We start from the raw sequence: 13007 nt of genomic DNA, 5'->3' as shown, positions 1-13007 counted from the left end.
TATTTCAGCCTGATGTTAGCATGTTAGCCTGAAGTTTGTTAGTCCATATCTGAAGCACAGGATCCTGGACCAGAGGAGGACTGAACAAGTCCACGTGGCCCCGAGCCTTTGTTTGAAATAACTTTTTAATATTTGGATATTAAAAGACCAACAAACTGCTTCAGTTGCAGTTTGTAAAAGATGCCGATCAGCCAGAGAGCAGGATGAACATGTCTGATGGGACGATGGAGGACACGGAGGAAGTTGTTTCCTCCCTGTTCTTCATCTCCTATCTGAGCTTCATGTGTGAACTCACAGCATTTTGAGGATGAGAGCAAAGCAGCCGAGCACTCGGTCAGCCTGCGCCGGCAGCTGGATGGACAGCGTGGTGACGGCCGGGCTGACTAGCAGACAGTCGATGAGGTTGGGCTCGCTGTCGCCCCCCGCAGGGCCGCTCTTCCGCTTGGCGTTGGCCGAGTTGTTGTTGCGCTCCAGCTCCACCAGAATCTCGCTGGAGTTGACGACGGACGGAGGAGGGGAGAGCGGCAGGCAGGGCGTCGGGGAGGAGATGGGGATGGACGGGACGGCGGAGTTTGAGCAGGCGGGCGGAGGCGGCTGAGGAGGACCGGGGTTGGCGGACAGTGGGAGGAGGGTGGCGGGGGGCGGCGTCGGAGGCTCGGGGCGCAGCAGGCGGAGCGGCATCGGGGGTTTGCGGTCGTTCTGCTGTTGGCAGCCGTTCCTGATCTCCTTCAGGCTTGGGGAGTTGTCCCGGCTGCAGGGACGGAAAGGAAGATGAGGAAACATCCGTCATGTGAGAGAAAGAGCAGGACAGAGATCTAAAAAATAACAATCTGTTACGACAGAAGGGAAAGACTTGACATGCAGCTGGAGACACGGTTACCACGACGACGGATCTGTGTGCTGGAGGTTTGGAAAAAGTCGCTGCTCTCTGAGGGGATGATGGTAATGAGTGAACATTGACCATGAAGAAACAGAAAGCCCCACGGAGAACATTTAAACATGAATCACATGGGGGGAGTTCTGTGTTTTGTTCCTCGAGCTCTCTCCAACTACACTGGGTTTGGACTGGTTTTGGACTGGGGTTTAGACTGGGATTTGGCCTGGTTTTGGACTGGGATTTGGACTGGTTTTGGACTGGGATTTAGACTGGTGTTTGGACTGGGGTTTGGACTGGGATTTAGACTGGGGTTTGGACTGGGATTTGGACTGGTTTTGGACTGGGGCTTGGACTGGTATTTAGACTGGGATTTAGATGGGTTTACTGGGGTTTGGACTGAGGTTTGGACTGGGGTTCAGACTGGGGTTTGGACTGAGGTTTGGACTGGGATTTAGACTGGGGTTTAGACTGGGGTTTAGACTGGGGTTTGGACTGGTTTTGGACTAGGGCTTGGACTGGTTTTGGACTGGTATTTAGACTGGGGTTTGTACTGGGGTTTGTACTGGGATTTAGACTGGTTTACTGGGGTTTGGACTGGTTTTGGACTGGGGTTTAGACTGGGGTTTGGACTGGTTTTGGACTGGGGCTTGGACTGGTTTTGGACTGGTATTTAGACTGGGGTTTGGACTGAGGTTTGGACTGGGGTTTGGACTGGGATTTGGACTGGTTTTGGACTGGTATTTAGACTGGGGTTTAGATGGGTTTACTGGGATTTAGACTGGGGTTTGGACTGGGATTTAGACTGGGGTTTGGACTGAGGTTTGGACTGGGGTTTGGACTGGGATTTAGACTGGGGTTTGGACTGAGGTTTGGACTGGGGTTTGGACTGGGGTTTGGACTGGGATTTAGACTGGGGTTTGGACTGGGGTTTGGACTGGGGTTTAGATGGGTTTACTGGGGTGTGGACTGGGGTTTGGACTGGGGTTTGGACTGGGGTTTGGACTGGTTTTGGACTGGGGCTTGGACTGGTTTTGGACTGGTATTTAGACTGGGGTTTGGACTGGGGTTTGGACTGGGGTTTGGACTGAGGTTTGGACTGGGGTTTGGACTGGTTTTGGACTGGGGTTTAGACGGGTTTACTGGGGTTTGGACTGGGGTTTAGATGGGTTTACTGGGGTTTGGACTGGGATTTGGGCTGGGATTTAGACTGGGGTTTGGACTGGGATTTAGACTGGGGTTTGGACTGAGGTTTGGACTGGGGTTTGGACTGGAGTTTGGACTGGGATTTAAACGGGTTTACTGGGGTTTGGACTGGGGTTTGGGCTGGTTTTGGACTGGCATTTAGACTGGTGTTTGGACTGGGGTTTGTACTGGGATTTAGACTGGGGTTTAGATGGGTTTACTGGGGTTTGGACTGGTTTTGGACTGGAGTTTAGACTGGAGTTTGGACTGAGGTTTGGACTGGGGTTTGGACTGGGATTTAGACTGGGGTTTGGACTGAGGTTTGGACTGGGGTTTGGACTGGGGTTTGGACTGGGATTTAGACTGGGGTTTGGACTGGGGTTTGGACTGGGGTTTAGATGGGTTTACTGGAGTGTGGACTGGGGTTTGGACTGGGGTTTGGACTGGGGTTTGGACTGGGGCTTGGACTGGTTTTGGACTGGTATTTAGACTGGGGTTTGGACTGGGGTTTGGACTGGGGTTTGGACTGGTTTTGGACTGGGGTTTAGACGGGTTTACTGGGGTTTGGACTGGGGTTTAGATGGGTTTACTGGGGTTTGGACTGGGGTTTGGGCTGGGATTTAGACTGGGGTTTGGACTGGGATTTAGACTGGGGTTTGGACTGAGGTTTGGACTGGGTTTTGGACTGGAGTTTGGACTGGGATTTAGACTGGGGTTTGGACTGGGATTTAGACTGGGGTTTGGACTGAGGTTTGGACTGAGGTTTGGGCTGGTTTTGGACTGGCATTTAGACTGGTGTTTGGACTGGGGTTTGTACTGGGATTTAGACTGGGGTTTAGATGGGTTTACTGGGGTTTGGACTGGTTTTGGACTGGAGTTTAGACTGGAGTTTAGACTGCGGTTTGGACTGGGGCTTGGACTGGTATTTAGACTGGGGTTTGGACTGGGGTTTGGACTGGGATTTAGACTGGGGTTTGGACTGGGGTTTGGACTGAGGTTTGGACTGAGGTTTGGACTGGGGTTTGGACTGGGGTTTGGACTGGGGTTTAGACGGGTTTACTGGGGTTTGGACTGGGGTTTGGATGGGTTTAGACTGGGGTTTGGACTAGTTTTGGACTGGGGCTTACTGGGGTTTGGACTGGGGTTTAGACTGGGGTTTGGACAGGGGTTTGGACTGGGGTTTGGACGGGGGTTTGCACTGGGGTTTGGACTTATGTAAATAATAATGTGTTCATCTCAATGATCCAATCATGTGTTCATCTCAATGAACCAATCATGTGTTCATCTCATCAATAACCAATCATGTGTTCATCTCATCAATGACCAATCATGTGTTCATCTCAATGAACCAATCGTGTTCATCTCATCAATGAACCAATCATGTGTTCATCTCAATGAACTAATGTGTTCATCTCATCAATAACCAATCATGTGTTCATCTCATCAATGAACCAATCATGTGTTCATCTCAATGAACCAATCATGTGTTCATCTCATCAATAACCAATCATGTGTTCATCTCATCAATGACCAATCATGTGTTCATCTCAATGAACCAATCATGTGTTCATCTCAATGAACTAATGTGTTCATCTCATCAATAACCAATCATGTGTTCATCTCATCAATGAACCAATCATGTGTTCATCTCAATGAACCAATCATGTGTTCATCTCAATGAACCAATCGTGTTCATCTCATCAATGAACCAATCATGTGTTCATCTCAATGAACTAATGTGTTCATCTCATCAATAACCAATCATGTGTTCATCTCATCAATGAACCAATCATGTGTTCATCTCAATGATCTAATCATGTGTTCATCTCATCAATAACCAATCATGTGTTCATCTCATCAATGACCAATCATGTGTTCATCTCAATGAACCAATCATGTGTTCATCTCAATGAACTAATGTGTTCATCTCATCAATAACCAATCATGTGTTCATCTCAATGAACCAATCATGTGTTCATCTCATCAATAACCAATCATGTGTTCATCTCATCAATGACCAATCATGTTTTCATCTAAATGAACCAATCATGTGTTCATCTCATCAATGAACCAATCATGTGTTCATCTCAATGATCCAATCATGTGTTCATCTCATCAATGAACCAATCATGTGTTCATCTCAATGACCAATCATGTGTTCATCTCAATGATCGAATCATGTGTTCATCTCAATGATCTAATCATGTGTTCATCTCATCAATAACCAATCATGTGTTCATCTCATCAATGACCAATCATGTGTTCATCTCAATGAACCAATCATGTGTTCATCTCATCAATGAACCAATCATGTGTTCATCTCAATGAACTAATGTGTTCATCTCATCAATAACCAATCATGTGTTCATCTCATCAATGAACCAATCATGTGTTCATCTCAATGAACCAATCATGTGTTCATCTCATCAATAACCAATCATGTGTTCATCTCATCAATGACCAATCATGTTTTCATCTAAATGAACCAATCATGTGTTCATCTCATCAATGAACCAATCATGTGTTCATCTCAATGATCCAATCATGTGTTCATCTCATCAATGAACCAATCATGTGTTCATCTCAATGACCAATCATGTGTTCATCTCAATGATCGAATCATGTGTTTGTCTAATCAATGAAAACATGGAGGCGAAGAGCAGAAGTACGCTTTGACCGCTGAACAGCTGAACAAACAGAACAGAAGTTTGACCTTCGTGATCTTTGAACTGCTGCTGTAATATCATTTCTAATATCGTCCATTAACAGTCTGTCAATAAACGGCTGCAGAGAACTTCTGAAAACATCTTTTCCTCTTTGACCTCCAGGTTGTTCTGGACGGACAAACAGGTGACGTTTAGTTTTCAGGCTCATTGAAACGTTTCCGACTGCTGACGGACAGATCTGAGCAACACATCTGAACACAAGTGAACAGGTGAAGCTGGAGGAGGGAAACACGGACGAGGCGGTGAGGTGGACACACAGCGGTGTGTTCAGGAGGGTGTGTGTGTGTGTGTGTGTGTGTGTGTGTGTGTGTGTGTGTGTGTGTGTGTGACTGACTGACCTGTTGATGAACTCTTCATAGCAGGAGTAGATGGCAGCCAGACACACGGCCACCAGGTTGGGCAGGACTCGGGGGTGCGGGCACTGCCCCGTCGGGCCGTGCATGCTGCAACACACACACACACACACACACACACACACACACACACACACACACACACACATCATCATCAACAGCTGAGCAGCTAAAGATGCTAATGCAGCCTCACAGGCCGACCTCTCTCCAGCTGCAGCCTGATAGCACACACTCTCGTTTGTTTATGTTTCTTTAAACCAATCACAATGGTTTTGGGGCGGAGCTAAACCCAGGGAGCAGGGATGAGACATGAAAATATCTAAAGTCTTTCCAAAAGACTGGAAACAACCAAGCAGGTCTGAAGATCCGAATCGGCAAAATGTTTCCTTCTCAGCTCGCTGCTGAGAAGTTCTTGTTGATTTTGAAAACAGCATCAACGCCAGTGAGACAAATGTTGCGTTCAAACGTCGTCGTATTCTCCATGTTCAGAGGAGAGTCGTATGAACGGCGCCCTCTGGTGGTCGTCACCACGTCACAACTCTACATCTTCTATCAGCCTCCAGTTCACCAGTCGTGAATGTGTTTGCTGACGTTTCCAGAAAGGTCAGAGGTCACGGAGGTTCATGTCTGGTTGGATGTTCAGCTGATATGTTGTAGTTTCAGTCACGTAGAGTTTGTCGTCATAACTTAGATAATATTCTCGGTCTGAGGAACATGTTTAAATCATCTTTTCTCTTTGTCTTTGAATTTCCTGTTAGCCTGATAAACTGTTATCCTCTGTGGCTTCTAGACACCACCCACGTTGCTGCTGCCAAGCAACGGTATTTTAACGACTACATTTGCACTGTATATCTAAACGTTCCTGTTCAGGAATGCTCGACGTTAGTGTGTACATGCTAACGATTAGCACCTGCTGCGTGCTCACCTGTGGACAAACTTCTTGACGACCTCCATGCCGGCGTTGAGCTCGTTCAGAGCGAGGATGTACTCCTGAGTGAAGAGACGCAGTCGAGGGCACTTCCCAAAGTCCTGCCGGAGACCAAAACAAACAGAAAACAAACAAACAAACCAACAAGAATGAAGCAGAAAGAGGAAAGATTATCATCAGGACACAAAGTGGTTCTGATAGTTTCCAGGTGTTCGTACATCCACCTTCATCCACCCTCATCCACCTTCATCCACCCTCATCCACCCTCATCCATCTTCATCCACCCTCATCCACCTTCATCCACCCTCATCCACCTTCATCCACCCTCATCCACCTTGTTCCACCTTCATCCACCCTCATCCACTCTCATCCACCTTCATCCTCCCTCATCCACCTTCATCCACCCTCATCCACCTTCATCTACCCTCATCCACCCTGTTCCACCCTCATCCACCTTCATCCACCCTCATCCACCTTCATCTACCCTCATCCACCCTGTTCCACCCTCATCCACCTTCATCCACCCTCATCCACCTTCATCCACCCTCATCCACCCTCATCCACCTTCATCCACCCTCATCCACCCTCATCCACCTTCATCCACCTTCATCCACCCTCATCCACCCTCATCCACCTTCATCCACCTTCATCCACCCTCATCCACCTTCATCCACCCTCATCCACCTTCATCCACCCTCATCCACCCTCATCCACCTTGTTCCACCTTCATCCACCCTCATCCACTCTCATCCACCCTCATCCACCCTCATCCACCTTCATCCACCTTCATCCACTCTCATCCACCTTCATCCACCCTCATCCACCTTCATCCACCCTCATCCACCTTCATCCACCTTCATCCACCCTCATCCACCCTCATCCACCTTCATCCACCTTCATCCACCCTCATCCACCTTCATTCACCCTCATCCACCTTCATCCACCTTCATCCACCCTCATCCACCTTCAGTCTTCTCACCATATTGTGTTTGAGGATCCTCTGGACCACCGGTGTGAACACCTCGATCACCACCATGGACCGCGGACGCTCCCGACAGTGCTGCAACACACAGGAAGTACCGCGTCAACAGGAAGTACCGCGTCAACAGGAAGTCCAACGGCTGCACTCCATTTATTAAAGAATGATCACATGACCTCACCTTGCAGAAGAACTCACACAGATCTGGAGGAGGATGGTTGTTCTCCAGGAGAGGAGCGATGGCCTGCACACACACACACACACACAGAAACACACACACACACACAGAAACACACACACACACACACACACACACACACACACACACAGATGACATCACAGGTGAGCTCCAGTGATGCTGCAGGCTGGAGATGATTAACAGCAGCCGCACATCAAAGGTCAGTTTATATCAGCGTGACCTTTGAACTCACCACGATGATGTTCTCGTGATCCTGAGTGCTGAGATTTGAGTTCTGCAGAAAGAAGAAACACAAGAGAAACAGAGTTTAGGGAAGATCCTGAAACCATGACAAGCACTATATAAATAAAATGTATGATTATTATTATTATTATTATTAAGAGTTTGTGTGCTTCAGTCCTGCAGATTTAAAATGTAGCAACTACAAACAGTTTCTGCTTAAAACTGACTTTTTCACACGTTAATTTACACACTTATAAACAATATTATTAACTTATAAACAATAACACTAATATTTAAAAAAAAACATGAAATAACAGCATGTTTACTCTGGTCAGAGCTCGCAGGTGAGCTAGCTTTAGCAACAACTAATTTCTCCACAGATTGTTGTATTTAAAAGAAATCAAGAACTTCAACCAGCTCGGAGCTTTTATCATGAATGTTTCTGTATCTTGACATAAACATGAAGGAGGATTCAGGGTTCCAGTCATGAGTCAGCTCCAGGGCTCCTCATCAGAGTGACAATGTGTGTGTGTGGGCGGGGGGGGGGGTGTGTGTGAACCCATCAGAGTGATAGTGGGGGGGGGGGGGGGGGGGGGGGTGAACCCATCAGAGTGATAGTGGGGGGGGGGGGGGGGGGGGGTGAACCCATCAGAGTGATAGTGGGGGGGGGGGGGGGTGAACCCATCAGAGTGATAGTGGGGTTAACTCCTATTGATAAAAATGGACCAACTATTAATAAATTCATGATATTATTTTTTAATCTGTTTACTCATAAAACTTATAGCAGAATTTAGATTTTCTTTGTGATTAAAAAGTGAAAAAAAGAAAAAAAATTATTTAAAAAAAAAACTGAAGTCATGAACTTCAGTATGTATGTGTGCGTGCGAGTGTGTGCGCGTGAATGTGTGCGCGTGAATGTGCGTGCCAGTGTGTGCGTGTGCAAGTGTGTGCGTGCAAGTGTGCGTGAGTGTGTGCAAGTGTGTGCGTGAGTGTCAATGTGCGTGCGTGAGTGTATGTGCAAGCAAGAGTGTGCGTGTGAATGTGCGTGCGTGAGTGTGTGCGCGTGCGAGTGTGTGCGTGAGTGTGTGTGTGTGCAAGTATGTGCGTGAGTGCGTGCAAGTGTGCGTGCGAGTGAGTGTGTGCGCGCGTGTGCGTATGTGTGCGTGCGAGAGTGTGCGTGCGAGTGTGTGCGTGCGAGTGTGCGTGCGTGCGAGTGTGTGCGTGTGAGTGTGTGCGTGTGTGCGTATGTGTGAGTGTGTGCGTGTGAGTGTGTGCGTGTGTGTGAGTGTGTGCGTGTGTGCGTATGTGTGAGTGTGTGCGTGTGAGTGTGTGTGTGTGCGTGTGTGTATGTGTGTGCGTGTGAGTGTGTGCGTGTGTGCGTATGTGTGAGTGTGTGCGTGTGCGTGCGTGTACCTCGGCCAGCAGGGTGGAGATGATGTGCAGCGGTGCCTGGTGGATGGACTCGTCCTGCAGCGGGGAGCTCAGCGCCATGTCCACCAGCGCTCGGATCTCCTTCAGAACTACGTCCCAGCGACTCGGGTTGTTCAGAACTTTACGGTACTTGTAGATCTTTTTCTGTAGAGGACACAGTGGGGTCAGGGACAGAGTACCGAACAGAACCAGGGGTCCACAGAGTACTGAACAGAACCAAGGGTCCACAGATTAGAGGGACAGTTAACATTTTTTCTTATAATATCTGTAAACAAAGAGAAACAAACTGACTACAAATACAAAAACATTAAAGACACTGACCTAAAGAAACACACGTTAAAGACACACTAACCTAAAGAAACACGTTAAAGACACACTAACCTAAAGAAACACGTTAAAGACACACTAACCTAAAGAAACACACATTAAAGACACACTGACCTAAAGAAACACACATTAAAGACACACTAACCTAAAGAAACACACATTAAAGACACACTAACCTAAAGAAACACACATTAAAGACACACTAACCTAAAGAAACACACATTAAAGACACACTAACCTAAAGAAACACGTTAAAGACACACTAACCTAAAGAAACACACATTAAAGACACACTGACCTAAAGAAACACACATTAAAGACACACTGACCTAAAGAAACACACATTAAAGACACACTAACCTAAAGAAACACACATTAAAGACACACTGACCTAAAGAAACACACATTAAAGACACACTGACCTAAAGAAACACACATTAAAGACACACTAACCTAAAGAAACACACATTAAAGACACACTAACCTAAACAAACACACATTAAAGACACACTAACCTAAACAAACACACATTAAAGACACACTGACCTAAAGAAACACACGTTAAAGACACACTGACCTAAAGAAACACGTTAAAGACACACTAACCTAAAGAAACACACATTAAAGACACACTGACCTAAAGAAACACACATTAAAGACACACTGACCTTAACAAACACACATTAAAGACACACTAACCTAAAGAAACACACATTAAAGACACACTAACCTAAAGAAACACACATTAAAGACACACTGACCTAAAGAAACACGTTAAAGACACACTGACCTAAAGAAACACACATTAAAGACACACTGACCTAAAGAAACACACATTAAAGACACACTGACCTAAAGAAACACACATTAAAGACACACTGACCTAAAGAAACACACATTAAAGACACACTAACCTAAACAAACACACGTTAAAGACACACTAACCTAAAGAAACACACGTTAAAGACACACTAACCTAAAGAAACACACGTTAAAGACACACTAACCTAAAGAAACACACGTTAAAGACACACTAACCTAAAGAAACACACGTTAAAGACACACTAACCTAAAGAAACACGTTAAAGACACACTAACCTAAAGAAACACACATTAAAGACACACTGACCTAAAGAAACACACATTAAAGACACACTGACCTAAAGAAACACGTTAAAGACACACTAACCTAAAGAAACACACATTAAAGACACACTGACCTAAAGAAACACACATTAAAGACACACTGACCTAAAGAAACACACATTAAAGACACACTGACCTAAAGAAACACGTTAAAGACACACTAACCTAAAGAAACACACATTAAAGACACACTGACCTAAAGAAACACACATTAAAGACACACTAACCTAAAGAAACACACATTAAAGACACACTAACCTAAAGAAACACACATTAAAGACACACTAACCTAAAGAAACACACATTAAAGACACACTAACCTAAAGAAACACGTTAAAGACACACTGACCTAAAGAAACACACATTAAAGACACACTAACCTAAAGAAACACACATTAAAGACACACTAACCTAAAGAAACACGTTAAAGACACACTAACCTAAAGAAACACACATTAAAGACACACTAACCTAAAGAAACACACGTTAAAGACACACTAACCTAAAGAAACACACGTTAAAGACACACTAACCTAAAGAAACACACATTAAAGACACACTAACCTAAAGAAACACACATTAAAGACACACTAACCTAAAGAAACACACATTAAAGACACACTAACCTAAAGAAACACACATTAAAGACACACTAACCTAAAGAAACACACATTAAAGACACACTAACCTAAACAAACACACATTAAAGACACACTAACCTAAACAAACACACATTAAAGATACACTAACCTAAAGAAACACACATTAAAGATACACTGACCTAAACAAACACACACTAACCTAAAGAAACACACATTAAAGACACACTAACCTTAACAAACACACATTAAAGACACACTAACCTAAAGAAACACACATTAAAGACACACTAACCTAAAGAAACACGTTAAAGACACACTAACCTAAAGAAACACACGTTAAAGACACACTAACCTAAAGAAACACACATTAAAGACACACTAACCTAAAGAAACACACATTAAAGACACACTAACCTAAAGAAAAACACATTAAAGACACACTAACCTAAAGAAACACGTTAAAGACACACTAACCTAAAGAAACACACATTAAAGACACACTAACCTAAACAAACACACGTTAAAGAAACACTAACCTAAAGAAACACACATTAAAGACACACTAACCTAAACAAACACACGTTAAAGACACACTAACCTAAACAAACACACATTAAAGATACACTAACCTAAAGAAACACACATTAAAGACACACTAACCTAAAGAAACACACATTAAAGACACACTAACCTAAAGAAACACACGTTAAAGACACACTAACCTAAACAAACACACGTTAAAGACACACTAACCTAAACAAACACACGTTAAAGACACACTAACCTAAACAAACACACATTAAAGATACACTAACCTAAAGAAACACACATTAAAGACACACTAACCTAAAGAAACACACATTAAAGACACACTAACCTAAACAAACACACATTAAAGACACACTAACCTAAACAAACACACATTAAAGATACACTAACCTAAAGAAACACACATTAAAGATACACTGACCTAAACAAACACACACTAACCTAAAGAAACACACATTAAAGACACACTAACCTTAACAAACACACATTAAAGACACACTAACCTAAAGAAACACACATTAAAGACACACTAACCTAAAGAAACACACATTAAAGACACACTAACCTAAAGAAACACGTTAAAGACACACTAACCTAAAGAAACACACGTTAAAGACACACTAACCTAAAGAAACACACATTAAAGACACACTAACCTAAAGAAACACACATTAAAGACACACTAACCTAAAGAAACACACATTAAAGACACACTAACCTAAAGAAACACGTTAAAGACACACTAACCTAAAGAAACACGTTAAAGACACACTAACCTAAACAAACACACATTAAAGACACACTAACCTAAAGAAACACACATTAAAGACACACTAACCTAAACAAACACACGTTAAAGACACACTAACCTAAACAAACACACATTAAAGACACACTAACCTAAAGAAACACACGTTAAAGAAACACTAACCTAAAGAAACACACATTAAAGACACACTAACCTAAACAAACACACGTTAAAGACACACTAACCTAAAGAAACACACGTTAAAGACACACTAACCTAAAGAAACACACATTAAAGACACACTAACCTAAACAAACACACGTTAAAGACACACTAACCTAAACAAACACACATTAAAGACACACTAACCTAAAGAAACACGTTAAAGACACACTAACCTAAAGAAACACACATTAAAGACACACTGACCTAAAGAAACACACATTAAAGACACACTGACCTAAAGAAACACACATTAAAGACACACTAACCTAAAGAAACACACATTAAAGACACACTGACCTAAAGAAACACACATTAAAGACACACTGACCTAAAGAAACACACATTAAAGACACACTAACCTAAAGAAACACACATTAAAGACACACTAACCTAAACAAACACACATTAAAGACACACTAACCTAAACAAACACACATTAAAGACACACTGACCTAAAGAAACACACGTTAAAGACACACTGACCTAAAGAAACACGTTAAAGACACACTAACC

General features: G+C 43.8%; 2 protein-coding genes and 1 long non-coding RNA gene across 6 annotated transcripts in view; all 3 read right to left on the bottom strand.

The window, feature by feature from the left end:
- The window catches only part of cmip (c-Maf inducing protein), a 49085-nt gene that overhangs the window by 17025 nt on the left and 19053 nt on the right, over positions 1-13007 (bottom strand). Inside the window, exons 4-10 of the mRNA XM_069140039.1 lie at positions 8880-9041; positions 7477-7518; positions 7227-7289; positions 7046-7126; positions 6064-6167; positions 5124-5228; positions 296-751 (exon numbers count right to left, since the gene is read on the bottom strand). Coding sequence (XP_068996140.1) covers positions 296-751; positions 5124-5228; positions 6064-6167; positions 7046-7126; positions 7227-7289; positions 7477-7518; positions 8880-9041 — 1013 coding nt within the window. The remainder of the gene's footprint in view (positions 1-295; positions 752-5123; positions 5229-6063; positions 6168-7045; positions 7127-7226; positions 7290-7476; positions 7519-8879; positions 9042-13007) is intronic.
- On the bottom strand, positions 1020-2941 carry LOC138192531 (putative uncharacterized protein DDB_G0290521). Its single transcript, XM_069139976.1, has 4 exons — positions 2650-2941; positions 2316-2585; positions 2050-2268; positions 1020-1992 (listed from the first exon to the last, which is right to left on the bottom strand). The coding sequence occupies exons 1-4, from the start codon at positions 2844-2846 to the stop codon at positions 1641-1643; spliced, it is 1038 nt and encodes a 345-aa protein (XP_068996077.1). The 5' UTR covers positions 2847-2941; the 3' UTR covers positions 1020-1640.
- Positions 10943-12951, bottom strand: LOC138192572 (uncharacterized). Of its 4 annotated transcripts, XR_011177807.1 has the most exons (4): positions 12854-12951; positions 12515-12638; positions 11418-12268; positions 10943-11386 (listed from the first exon to the last, which is right to left on the bottom strand). It is a non-coding gene; the product is annotated as an uncharacterized lncRNA (long non-coding RNA). The 4 variants fall into 4 exon arrangements; XR_011177808.1 differs by having other exon boundaries at positions 11418-12297; positions 12515-12951; XR_011177806.1 differs by having other exon boundaries at positions 12515-12951.

The sequence above is a fragment of the Embiotoca jacksoni genome, unplaced genomic scaffold (genome assembly GCF_022577435.1).
Source record: "Embiotoca jacksoni isolate LCO1_2020_lvr unplaced genomic scaffold, fEmbJac1.0.p SCAF_89, whole genome shotgun sequence".
NCBI lineage: Eukaryota > Metazoa > Chordata > Actinopteri > Embiotocidae > Embiotoca > Embiotoca jacksoni.
The sequence above is the reverse complement of the archived record's forward strand: the minus strand, read 5'-3'. Positions and strand labels throughout refer to the sequence as shown.